The sequence below is a fragment of the Eptatretus burgeri genome, chromosome 12 (assembly GCF_056783735.1).
Source record: "Eptatretus burgeri isolate ZD-2024b chromosome 12, Ebu_testis_v1, whole genome shotgun sequence".
Taxonomy (NCBI): Eukaryota; Metazoa; Chordata; class Myxini; order Myxiniformes; family Myxinidae; genus Eptatretus; species Eptatretus burgeri.
In genome coordinates, this window is record NC_140972.1 from 62,463,370 (window position 1) to 62,477,713 (window position 14,344).

Consider the following 14,344-nt stretch of genomic DNA (forward strand, 5'->3'; position numbering starts at 1 on the left):
CCCAGGATTGGAAATGGGCCTTCTGGTTAGCTCCACTAACCTTGCTTGCAATTTTCTCGCACACATACTTGGAGCTTTGTTTTTTGCATATCAGGGTTAATGAAATGGATTTGTATGTGCAAACACGGTCGTGAGCTCCCATTGTCTTTCCCCCATCCAAAATGACGGTCACCAGTCTCTTTAAGCTTCATTCTGATGCTAATTTCCCACTCTCACACAAAGCATTGTGGGACGTCTGGGCATCTGTTGTCACTTTGCATGAGAACAAACGACTTTATGAAATCCCCTTTCCTGGCACATCGCGATACGGGAAATAAAACCACAATTGTCTTTGTTTTTCTACCCCAATTTGCCAAATGACTGTCTTTAACGCCGCACCATTGCTGGAGTACAGCTCCCAAAAACATTTAAATAAATAATGTGCCATATGCTGAGTCTCTGTTCCAGATTGGCTTTCTCAGATAAGCACCGGAATAAGCTACTGGGGTTCTTTTGGTCGACAGATGGCTTTTCGCATTCTGTATTGAAAGGAGATATTTTGTACAGAAGGAGGAGGGGTGGGGAGGGCTGGGGAGGTTTTGGGGGGGGGAGCGAAGAACACAATTCCTTCCACATTGTTCCTCATGCAAATGTTCTTCCATTTTGAAGAGAATTTTTCTTGTAAAAAAAAAAACAACAAAACAAAAAACATGGATTATTGTTGCTTTGTTTTATTAATTTTTTTTCTTGGTGAACATCAATTCCATTGACGAATTGATTGCACATGTTAAAATACGGTATCAAGTAATGGGCACTTCAAATCAAAGGCTGCCATATGCCAGGCTTGACATCTTCATGGTGTCACATCAATGTTGAAACGGTCAGGCCGCAGTTATCGTGGTTGTTGATCTAGCGTGTCAACTTAAAGCCTAGTCTAACTTTGTCAATGGCAGCTTCCTGAGGGAATGAAAAATCACATTCAAGGATCTCTCGAAAAAGCACCTTGCGCTGAGTGAACGCTTACGGATGTACATACTCGGGCCGGATTTCTGATGTGGTGGCAAGGCCACAGGGGAAAGTGTTTCAGCAGCCTTGTAGTGTATTAAGCCTCGCATGATCCATTAATCCCCAGCCATCCAAATGTCTAAAGTATTTATGTAAACTTTGAGACGAGCTGGTGATGGCATTAGCCTTCACAGGGCGGCACTCTGCTATGTTGGACAATTGGAGCTCACTTCCTGAGGCGTTAGGCCGTCAGCAGAATAACTGAGATAAGGAGGAAGTAGTTTATTTCATATGTGGAGGAACTTTCTCCTCGATTGTTTCACTTTAGCTGGGGTACCCAATATTGCCCGGTGCTGTTCTAATCCTGTTGGCATTTTGAAGAAATAAAAATTTGTTTTTTCTTTTTTTTTTTTGTGGGGGCCGAAAACACTTCCTTACTCCCACTAAGGAGGTGGTCGGGGATCAATTAATATTACCTTTCACATAATTACAAATGCTTAGACACTATAGAGTGATTTAAGAAACACTATCCCCCCAAAAATCCAACGATTTTTTCAAAATTTTCAAAAAGATTTATTTTTTCTTTTTTTTGTCTTTTGCCTAAACCACTCTCTGGCACTCACTGATGGAGCTCTGAAATTTTTCTCCGTTTGAATTTTTCAAACTTTCTCCGTTTGAAGTTTGATGAAGATCCGTTCCGCTATATCTGAGAAAAATGGTGACACACAGACAAACAGACAGTCAAACATCTCTCTTATTGTACAGATTTTGTTTAACATTTTAAGTGAGTCATACTATAAGTAACATTAAAACATAACACTGCCTGGTCACTTTATAAGGACTTCTACCATGGTTGTGTTGAGCCGCCATTTGCCATAATCAAAGACGAGATGTGATGTCAGGTACATTCTACAAGCTGCTATTACTCAATCGAATGGATTTTGGTGCCATGGAATGTAAACTTTAGGAATAAAGGGAATAAATACACAGGACATTGATGGAGGGATGGAGGTATATGAATGGAAAATTTAGGAATAATGTATGAAATATGCAGGACATTGATGGAGGGATGCTAACTGCCATGGGAAGCAAGACGAAGCTGACGTTTCAGGCGTTAACCCTTCGTCGGAGCAAAAATGAGCCATCCTGTTGATTTCATCCATTATTCTACAAGTCTGCCAATGCAGATCGATACCAGACCAGTCTTCACCAGCAAGACTAGTTCTTCATTATAAAATTTAAGAATAGTTGGTGGATACATTTTCAGCTTGAAATTGGCTCTCATCATGAAAATGATGCTTTAGTAAAACCACAGAGTTCATACCACATTCGACAATAATTTTGAGATCAAGGGTATATCATGGCTTGTATACCCAGCCACTACAGCCGCACTTGTTCATAAGTTCTTGAAGAGAGTGGTTTATTCAATGATCTCAGATGATATATGTGAAAATATAGGTGCAATATAACCTGCATTAAGCATTTTAGAAACTTCAGATGATGTTTGGTTTCAGTTAAACTGCCAAGCATATGAAAACAACTTTTTGTACTGTTGGTTTTTTTTCTACTAAAGGTTTTTTTTTTAAATCATGGTTGTCTTTTTTACCAAAACCTCTAAATATCCTAATTTGTATATCTAGTGGAAGCTGATGTGATGTATAGCTGTACTTGTCACTAGGTTCTTCAGAAGATTGGTAGCCAAGTCATATAAAAAGTGGCGATGCAGTGTATAAATATCAAACTTTAAGTTCTATAGTCACTTGGTTCTATTATACTAATGCTGAATTGTGTGTGTGTGTGTGTGTGTGTGTGTGTGTGTGTGTGTGTGTGTGTGTGTGTGTGTGTGTTTGTGTGTATGTGTGTGATTATATATGTATATATGTACTGTATATATATATATATATATATATATATATATATATATATATATGTATGTATGTATATATGTGTATATATATATATATATATATATATATATATATATATATATATATATATATATATATATATATATTACACAAACTTGCAGAGGACGATGCACAAAAAAGAGGCTGAAAAGCAACAACATAATAGGTGAAATGGCTGAAACGGTATCAGATTTGAAAGAGTCATTCAATCATAGGTGAGCCATAGGTTATAGGAAGCCCAGCACTTGTGGGAGCTCACAGCACTTTGTGAAGCTTTGCTTTGTGGCATCTTGGCTGCCGGCATGACCCGGCATTGCCTTTTACACAAATGGCAGGGCTGAGATCATGTGAACTCTGGACTGGTTCCAGAACCCGAGTGGGGAGGATCGATTAGCAGGCGTGAGCATTGCTCTGCGATGAATTCATGTGCAACTCTTGGGCCTGAGTTACATCTCCCACCCTTATGCGCACTCTCTTTCTCTCTCTCGCCCTAAAAGCAGCCACACCATGCATCAAGGCAATCAGCCCGAGTGAAGGGTGGACCACAGGTGGTGCTACAGTTATCATCATTGGAGACAACTTCTTCGATGGGCTGCAGGTCGTCTTTGGCACCATGCTGGTGTGGAGTGAGGTAGGTTCTTTCTGTCCTTTTTTTCATTCAAAGCCATCCATTTTAGTAACCAGCTGCTTTCTTGTTGCATACTGTTTGTTGTACGGTGGCTGCCAAAAATTGTGCACACTGTTGCCATGGAGACATCATGATGTAGGGTCCATCAATTACATGTATTCTTGTTGAATACATTGTTGTAAGATTTCAAATTTTTCTCCAAGTGGAAATGAATCAACGGTCCAAGTGCAGTTTCTAAATTCCCAATGCATACACTTTCATTTGGAATAGTTCCCAATTTTGTTGCTCAAACCTTTTAAAACTATGGCTAGTCAAAAGTATTTTACTGTTTTGCTACAATTTGTTTTGGAAAATTGGCTTCAAGTCAAAAATATTTCATTGCAATTATCAAACCAGTCGATACTAAATCAGGTTGGCGTGTTTTGCATTCCCATCTGAGCATTTGCATCATGACAGTGTGACTGTGTTGATTTGTCCATTGTCTCTTATTGTCCACGTGACTCATGTAAGCATAGACGAATGTCTCCTTGAGTCCATACATTGCCTGGTTTCTCTGCACAACCCTCTCCATGAGCAGTAGGTATATTTTCCCAAATAGATAGAACATATTTGGAGAAGACATTTTAGAATAAGCTTTGATTAACACGTCAAACATTCTCAAACTTCTCCCTTGTCCTTAGAATTATCCACTACAGAAAGCTTGAGGACATTGCAGTTCTCCATTATAAAAAAACAACAAAACAAAACAAACAAAAAAACACGCTCTGAAATTCCGCAAGTTTTGTCCCTTTTTAATGTAAAACAATGCAGAGAGAAAGGGAGCTGATGATTAGTGTAATACTACAATGTAAAATAAAGCGTCGCGCCATCTTTGAGAGCACATGACATTTATATGGAAAAAGAAAAAAGCAGTGATATGTCAACACAGTATGAAGCAAAACGAAGCCGGTGCACAGTAAATAAACGGTAATACACCGACAGCTTTGAAGATAACACGAGCGGAGTGCGAGAAAAAAGAAATGTGATGCGTTGCGAAATTGAATTGAGTAAAAGATAAGTTAGAAGGAAGGCAAAGTTGCATGAAAAAAGATAGGCTGGGAAGCACGGCAACACGGTCGGAGAGACATATGGTTTTAATTTCCCTGTGAAAGGCCCTTTTCAGGCCTGCCTGTAAACTGATCCGCAAAAGGAGTGGAAGGTTCTGCTACGCAGCTTACTTGCCACACAGCATCGCATATGAAACATCACCTCGACCACGGCACAATTCCTGCATCACATTTGCCTTCTTACAACACCCGCAACGATCTGTTTCTAAACATGTATGTAAACAAAAGGTTCAATTGTTTTTATCCTATCGGTGGATTGTCCAGTACCGGGCATGGAATAATTATATTGCCAGGTTTGTGTGCTATCAATCACGATGTGTTATTGTGGTAGTTGGTTTGGGGCAATTTAGAAGGTGGTTTTAAATGTTTCTAAATGCTTCTGGAGAAAGTGATTCCTCTTGCCAAATGGATGTCTTCCAGCTCCACAAGTTCCCAAACATTGCCGATGACAAATGTATCAGCTGTACAAATATTGTATCAACTACGCTTCCCATGTAATTTCGCCAATGCCTATTTGACTGAGATTCGGTTTACAAATTCAGTCTGCCCATTGCATCATGACTGAGGTGCGGCTAAGCCGACGATTTAGTGTCCCATTATGGCAGGACTTTACGAGTTGGTTAGAGATCGCAGCACAAGATGGCCATCATAGGATCTTTGCATCAACCAGCATGTGTTATGAGATGGGACAAATGGCTTAAAATGCTTTTCAAAGAGGATGACAAGCTCATTGGTGCAACTTCCGCCGATGAAGCACAGGTACGATAGGGAATGAAATCCAGACTAAATGGCTGCACGGCGAGTGCAGTACTTCTGAGTTATCCCATTTGCCCCTGGAATTTCATTTATATTCTCAGTGCATGTAGTTTTGGGAGGCATCGATGGTCTACTGGCTCCTGGGTATCAGCTGCCTGAAACATTTGTTCTTCCTAAAGAGTAAGAAAGAGGGAATGTGGCACAGAGGGATGTAACACGAGGCCGCTGTTGCTGACGCCGTTGTCTCCCTTGGCAGCTCATCACGCCGCACGCCATCCGGGTCCAAACGCCGCCTCGCCACATCCCCGGTGTTGTTGAAGTCACCCTCTCATACAAGTCCAAGCAGTTCTGCAAAGGAGCTCCGGGCCGCTTCGTGTATACTGGTGAGAATCAAGCAGTGCATGCTGGACTTTGGTGTCTTGAGATTGAAGTAGCTTCCTGGGGCTCCTAAATTGTATAATAGATCTTCTCTATCTTGCGAGTTGCTTGTATTTCAAGACTGGATGTTTTTCTTTTCCTTCTTTTTAGTTCTCAGATTCCTCCTCCGAACAAGTATTGTTTCCTATACTACGTGCAGTTGGATGAGATTTATAGTTGCCGACAGAGTTGTCCAGCTTAAGTCAAGGGAGATGAAATAGATTTCCATATCTTTCCTTAAAATTTCTCACTGGCAATTTCTTTTTGGCTGCCCGTACAAGTTTCTAAACTTTCCCCGAATTTCAACTTCTTCCTCTTTTGTATGCAGCACAAAGCTGTAGGGTAGCATAATTGACTTCAAGCGCAGCTGTGCTGCTGATGCAATGCCCTCTGTAGGTTAGGGCAGGAATTTGGAGTTTGTTCAGGCTGCCAGGGATAGCTCGCCTCCTCTTCACGAAGGACACCGTGGGAACTTTAATGTCCAACAACTAATACCGGCAGATGGGACACCAGTTTAACATCCAAGTGACGGCACGCACATTGATGAATCACGCTGCCTGTATAGCTGGCCAGAGATTCGAACCCAGGCTAGACAGCTTAGAGGTGAGAGTGCATACCTTTCAGCCATTCTGCTAGTCCCTATTTCAACTGATGAGCGAGTCCACTGATGTCATGCATATCTCGCACATGGAATTGGCCTCTCGTTTGTGATGAAAATCTCTCTTAGTCTTCATGTACTTTCTTGTCTCGTCTTCTTGTGAGATCCAATGTGAAAGAAATTTGAAATGAAGCAAAGAAGAAGAACAAAACCTTGAAATTTTTAAATCTTTTATAATGTGTAGAAATAAAAATCGAGGCTCATGGAGGAGCTAAACTACAGAGGGCAGAGGGTTCACAGAGTGCCAGGATCAAAGGGGAAGAGGGAGACAAACACATCACACATGAGTGGCAGATGGGAGGGAGGGAGAGGGGAAGGGCAGGGGTTCAGCGAGAGTAGAAAGCAGTCGTGGGTATAGTATGGAAGAAATGATGAGGTGATGATGGGCAGCACTCCTGAAGGACTGAAGTGAGGGGTAAAAGAGTATGATCAGAATGTACCGTCACTCATTATTACAATATGACAATACATACCTATTATTCCCATGATATGATATTACACATCACCAAGACAGAAAGTTCTCATTGTTTAATAATTATAATCAAACTGCCCAAATGTGGTTATTGATATACGAGGGCCATTCAAAAAGTTGTACGAATGAGATGCTCACAATACTCCAAGACTTTCCAACTCTTAAAATGTTTGACTATATACAGGGGGCTGCAAAAGTAGGTATACAGTAATGATATACTGGTATATTCCTTACTGTATACCTACTTTTGCAGCCCCCTGAATATATATCTGAAGTACCCAGCGTTGCCCAGGATAAATTTCACATTATTTCCCCAGTTTAAATGAAATAAAGTTTAAGACAAAAGGCTGAATTTGTTTAATTGTTTTTTTTTCTGAGATTGTCTTTCTTGCAATGTTTCTGTTGCTCTGGCTGTTGCATGTCATTAATGGTCAGCTTCAAGACGTGATTGTCTTTCTTATGAACTTTCCTACTTCCGGGCTTCTTTTTTTTCTGGCTGCTGATGTAGATCTGTCCAAACTTTCCTGTGTTTTTTTGGTAGCATGGTAAAGTTGTTGGGATTTTTGAAAACTGCAAAAAAAAAACATTGCCACATTAACTTCCTGTAACAACCATGATGCACATGATGGGACATGATATGGCAATAAATGACAGGACTGATTTTTGGGAAAAATGCACCAAAATCTGGAATTGTGCCAAATTGAACACTTGTTCATGTTTCAGGTACAGTCAAATGCAGTGTTTTTGCAGATCCCGGGTGCTACACCCTCCTTTGTTGGGAGCTTTCGGTCAAATGGTTTTCTTGGTATCTCAAGGTCAAATGGTTTGCGCTTACATAAAGGACAGACAAACTAACAGACAGGAAGACCGACTCTGTGTTCACATTCTTCATCCCATAACAGGTTCTCGTGCCAAATTTGGTAGGTCTCGGTCAAACGGTTTGCGCTTGCATAAAGAATAGACAAACAAACAGACAGGCCAATAAAAATTATATATATATATATATATATATATATATATATATATATATATATATATATATATATATATATATATATAATCCTATTTTGTGCATATAATTAGTCAAAAATCATATTCTTACGAATTACTTTAAAAAGAGATAAAATTTCCGGATATGCGTGGAATGCGCAAAGCAGACATGGTCAATAACTCCAGCCTGTAGGTGGCGGATCAAGATCAGGCTGTATTGAACATGTCAGGATGTACTTTGTGCAGTCCACGCAAAGCTGAATGTTGTATGTTTTTATGTAGTGAAAGTTATGTGACGTCACCCTGATGTGCATGCGATGAAGACTGAAACAAAGCTCAGGTTCATCAAACCCTCCACGGTCGTGCCTCAGCTCTGTGGGCACGGCATTTCAGCACCAACAGCACATTCTGTAAGTGCACACTCCAAACAAAGCCATGAGCCTGGAGTAGAGTCCCCAGCATGGCTTGCACATGGAAATGAAAGCGTAATTGTACAACAGTGAACACGAGTGAAGTCCTTATGATTAGCTCACCTCAGATAATGATACACATTAACCCCTAACCGGAGCTTGCACAGCCACGTGTCCTTTTCTTGCTAACAATGCGCTCTTGAGCTGACCTGGCCATGAATGAATTCTTAGCTTCGTGCTCGGGATTAAAGAAGCGTCACTTCTACTTGATGAAAACATCCCCGGTGTACCGAGCCCCACTCAATCAAATTCTTTATCAATGCTTAGCCACCGATAATGTCGACACCGCCTGTGGAGAATCTCGGCCTGACCAGTAATTCTTGCGAGTGCCTTTCAAGATGTTCAAGGAGCGAGATGTGCATCATGGTCCAAGAAATGCTGTTTTTTTTTTCTTTTTATATAAATCGTTGATGTCCGTTGGAAAATTGCTTCTCATTCTGAGAACATTTTGAACATGTCTTGTACAATTGAAACCCTCTGATTCATATCAATATAACTGGGACATCTTTTTCTTTTGATCATTCAAAATATGTCATAATATGGCAATTTACCAATAATCACATCCACCTTCCTCCTTTGCTTGCCATGTGATCGTGAATGTACATTCACTCAACCAGACTGATGAAATGTTCTGATTATTACCTTCACCACCGAAGGTGGAGGAGGTGGTGTTTTCACCCTTTTTTGTTTGTTGGATTCGCTATATATGAGATATCCCTGATTGTCGGGTTTTCCGTCTGTGTGTGTGTGTGTGTGTGTGTGTGTGTGTGTGTGTGTGTGTGTGTGTGTGTGTGTGTGTGTGTGTGTGTGTGTGTGTGTGTGTGTGTCTGCAACGCGAGGCTCCACAGCACGAACCACCGAACCGATTTCGATGAAACTTTGCCAACATGTGCAATATGGGCTGGGAATGTGCGCGTTTGAATTTCGTTGCCTCGCAACCACCCGTTGCTGTGCAGCGGCCGAAAAACCGCGTACAGTATTTTCAATACTTGTCCTTCAGTTTTGAATGTAGAGAAGTGAGACTTCGGAATTAAACACCCCGAGATATTTAGAAAATTTTGCTCGAGCCGGTTTTTGATTGAGGTTTTATTTTTCAAATAGTAGTCCTTCAAAAATCGGGTGTCTATTTACCGTCATTTTTTATGAGGGGCTTAGGAAAGTGGGCGGAGCTTAGGGAAAGTGGACGTGGTTGATGAAAAGTGTGAATGGCGTAGGAAAGTGGGAGTGGCGTAGGAAAGTGGGCGTGGCTTATGGAAAGTGGGCGTGGCTTAAGAAAAATATTGTGTGGCTCAGGAGGTGTGGTCAAACAAGAGCATTGAGAGAAGTTTATCGGGTTTTCCGTGTGTGTGTGTGTGTGTGTGTGTGTGTGTGTGTGTGTGTGTCTCTGCAACGCGAGGCTCCACAGAACAAACCAGCAAACCGATTATTTTTCAAATGGTAGTCCTTCAAAAAGAGGGTGTCTATTTACCGTCATTTTTTATGAGGAGTGCCAGTTGGCAAAATACGCAATAGGAAAAATCTTGCCAGGCAGAGGAACAATTGTATGTGAACCAATATGTCTTGGCAATGAATCTTCGTCGGTGGATCGGTCAGAATGAAAAGCATCATATCCAGCGCTTCGATCCTAGTGAATCCCTCGTCGCCTACCGGCTTCTTTGTTTGTTTGTGAGCAGGATATGTCAAAAAATTGTGAACGGATCCGGATGAAATTTTGTGGACATGTTCGGTGTGTGACAAGGACGAACTGATTAGATTTTGGTGAAGATCAGGATCCGGATCCAATATTTTTTTTAAGTGATTCTTCACCATTGAGAGATGGGGCCAAAAACGATACATAGCACAATCTCTCAAAAAGTTGTGGACGGATTTGGACGAAACTTGGTGAACAGCTTGGGTGTGTTACACGGACAAATTGATTAGATTTTGGTGAAGATTCGAATCCGGATCTGGATACGAGAGTTATTTAATTTTTAAAGTGATTCTTCACCATTGAGAGATCGGGCCAAAAACGATATAGTACTGGATAACATGATATTTCAAAAATGTATTGGGCCCGATATGTTCTCGTGAATCAGACATGATATGGTGGAGGTATGCGCTCTATCAAGTGCCCTTCTAGTTCCGGCTTTTTTTTAGTCACATTATATGACCATCTGTTTTAAACACTCAACTTGCCCAGCAGAACCAGATTTTTTTTAGTTATATTAAGGATGGACTTTGTTCGTGGCTCAAATTAAATATGAATGATTGAGATTCATCGCAGGAAATAGATGAGTATTGTGGCTGATTATTTTTAAAATGTAATGTTTTTACCTCTGACTGGACTGTGATGTGTGTTGATAAAATAATTAAAATATATTCCATGCAGAAAGAAGGCGATGGTTAAACCAGCAGATAGATTTGGCAGGCACGCATCATACTTTCCAGTTAATGACATGCTCTCACTCCCTGTAAACTGGCCTCTCTTGCACCCAAATCCAGGTACTTATTGTAGTCCTCTAAATCGTAACTGTAGGCTTTTCCAAACAGTTTGGAAGGGGGGAGGATGAGGGTAGGGGTGGAGAGATTGTCAGCGAAGGAAAGGAGGCGAAGGGGTAGAGCGTTCGAGGGAATTTCCTGCTATTTCCAGTGGCAGGCAGACAAACACGCGCTTGTTCGTTGAAATGTGCCATCTGACCCCATGGTGTGGTTGGGTAAACACGCTTGGCTTGGCAGCCCGGGCTGTACTTTACCGTTGTAAGGCGAATCCGCAACATGCACCATGTCTTCATAACCCGGTATCATTTGTGAGTGACATGGAGCGATGGAGCGTGTGTTATACTATATATACACCTTGTATAATATATATATATATATATATATATATTTATATATATATATATATATATATATATATATATATATATATATATATATATATACATATCCAGATATAATATATATATATATATATATATATATATATATATATATATATATATATATATATATAGATATATATATATATATATATAGATATATAATATATATATGTATGTATATATATATATATATATATATATATATATATATATAATCATTCATATCAGCCTAATTATGAGTCTCAACTCACACTGGGGGTGCATGAGTTGGCTCACCATGTATGTGTGTGTGTATATAGCTTAGGTGGGCTGATTTATGCTGTGGTTAGCATTGTAGCAGCTGGTGCTGCTTCATGCAGAAGATATATCTGTGTTTTTAACAGATGGAACCTAAGCCAGGAATGCACATTTAATTTTCATATATACGTATTTCTTTTATAATCACTTTTCTGGCTCCAAAGCTCTCAATGATGAGAGGCGACCCTCTTTATAAATATAAAATACATGATAAAAAAAAACAACCTCACACATTGTAACAATGCTAAGCGCATACATCTCAGTACAAACTAGAGCGGGAGCACTCGGTGGAGTGAAACACCTCCGCCGCCAATACTGCTAGGTCACTCAAGTGAACCTGATATCCTATTCATTCAATTTGACGTCAACAGTACTCAGAGTTATAGTTTTCAACTTTCCCTTTTACTTTTAACTTTTACAAACTCAATTCATTCGTCATAACTATATTCCTTGAGACAAATTGATTTTACGTGGGTATATCCACCTGAAGTTCCAAAATCAGCCGCAATTAAAACTTCGGCATGTTTTTTTGTTAGAAATCACTAACAACATGTAGAAATGCAACAAAAAAAATCAAAATTTGTTGAAAAAAAAGTTGCAAATTTTTTTTTTTCTATAACAATTTTTTTTTGGGGGGGGGGGGGGGTTGGAAATCACTGAAAACATGTAGAAATGCAAAAAAAAAAAAATTCAAATATTTTTTTCAAAATGGCCGCCATAGCGGCCATATTGGACTTTGGATCAAGTCCAAAATCTAATGGCATGATCCTTGGACCATACCTAATCCCCCCACCAAGTTTCGTCAAAATCCGTCGAGGAGTTTTCCGTCATACCGTTCACAAACAAACAAACAAACAAACAGAACGGGGTGAAAACAGTAACCTCCGATCTTCGATGGCGGAGGTTAACTCGTACACATGTACATTGGTCCTGAGGCTAAGTAAGATTCATGGACATACAAACATGGTTACAGATATAGGATACCTGCACTGAAGTGAAATGGCTGCTTGCATCTCACTTCAGGACTGGTCTACTAGATCTATCTACCAGTTCTGATATTAACTCAGCCTGGGAATTCTTCCACAGAAACCTCTCTCTCTCTCTAATGCACAGATTCATCCTATCTCATCTTAAATTATCCTTCCTTTATTCCCGCCCATGGTACACTGAATCCTGTGGTGAGGTAGTTGCTCTGATGCAACTTGCCTTCTCTTCCTGGAAAGCAAACCCAACCAAAGGCAATCTCAGATCATTCTACAAAGCCTGCAACAAGTGTGTGTCCACTCATAGGAGAGCCAGAAAACAACATCTGTCCAAACTCAAGATTGAACTTTCAAACTTGTCTCCCTCCTCTAAAACCTGGTGGCACCTTATAAGTCTGTCTCTGCTGTATGCTCCCCTTCCATCTCTTCACGATCTTCAAATAGCACCACAGCCGGCTCTGCTCATGAGAAGGCCAAATTCCTCAATTCCGATGTTTGCTTCCAAGTTTTGTGTCCCCAACACCTCACACTCTGTACCCACCCTAATCAGTTGCACTCAACTCAACTACTACATTCTGTGTTATTTTTGCACCTGAAAATGTTGAGAAGGTTCTTTCAAACCTTGACTCTGATTCTGCAATTGGACCAGATGGCATCAGCTCACTTGTCCTAAAATCCTGCTCTGCTGCTCTTATACATCCTCTTTCTGCCATTTTCACCCTATCATTTGCCCTAGGTCATCTTCCATCTTCTGGGGAAATCAGCCAACATCACTGCATTGACACAAAAAGGTGCAAAAACTGATCCCCTTAACTACATACCTATCAGCTTACTTCCTGTCATCAGCAAGGTCATGGAATCAATCATTTTTGATGTGAAATCCTTCCTTTTTTCCAACAGCCTCATCTCAGATCACCAATTTGGTTTCAGCCCAGGTCACTCCACCTTGGACATGCTGCTTTCGCTCTCCCAACAATGGATGGAGGCCCTTTATGTCAGAGATGAGATCAGGGCCGTCTATGTCGACATGTCTTGAACTTTTGATGCAGTCTGGCATCCCACCTTGCTCTCCAAATTCTTTGCCAATGACATTGAAGGCCAACTCCACTCTTGGGTAACTGACTTCCTCTGATCTTGTGGCCAACGTATGGATCTCAATTGAATCCTTTCATCTCCTCTCCCTGTCAAGGCTGGAGTGCCCAAAGGCAGTACAGTATTCTAGGCCCAGTCCTATTCCTAATCTTCATAAATGATTTATCTGACTCTGAAAAATCCTCTTTATCTCTTTGTTGATGACTACCATCTGTCGTGACATCCATTATCATTCAGATAGGTTGGCATCAGCCTCTTTCCTCTTTTCAGACCTTGACAAAATCATTACCTGGTCATACACTTGGACAAATCTCACACTCTCAGTCCAGACAAATCTCAATCTATCTCTCTCTCTCTCTCTCTGAAAGGACCATATGGCAAACCCTCCCATCTACTTTCTGAACAATCCTCTTGAGGACGTTCAGTCAATGAAACCCCTGGATCTCACTATCAGCCACGATCTTTTCTTAGACCAACCACATTTCAAAGTTGGCCTCCAAACTTAGTCAAGGCATGAGGAATCGTCTGTCATACAAAGTCCTTCCTTGGTACACCTGAACTCCTAACCACGTACAAGGCCTTCATCCACATCTTGATGGAGGAATGCTCTCCCCTCTTGGCTGGCTCCCCAACCTCACACCTTCCTCAGCTTGACACAGTGGAAACCAAGGCCTTCAATATCATTGGAATCTCCCGTATTTAAGCTAATCCATGGGCCTATCA

At 40.7% G+C, this 14,344-nt stretch overlaps 1 protein-coding gene across 8 annotated transcripts in view; it reads left to right on the forward strand.

Moving 5' to 3' along the window:
* Window positions 1-14,344, forward strand: part of LOC147015753 (transcription factor COE3-like) — a 353,977-nt gene that overhangs the window by 182,508 nt on the left and 157,125 nt on the right. For 7 of the 8 annotated variants that reach the window (XM_085848257.1, XM_085848249.1, XM_085848255.1 and 4 more), the window contains 2 exons: window positions 3,389-3,522; window positions 5,638-5,764. In XM_085848257.1, the coding sequence (XP_085704383.1) occupies window positions 3,389-3,522; window positions 5,638-5,764 (261 nt within the window). The remainder of the gene's footprint in view (window positions 1-3,388; window positions 3,523-5,637; window positions 5,765-14,344) is intronic. The other variant, XM_085848253.1, reaches the window with a different exon arrangement.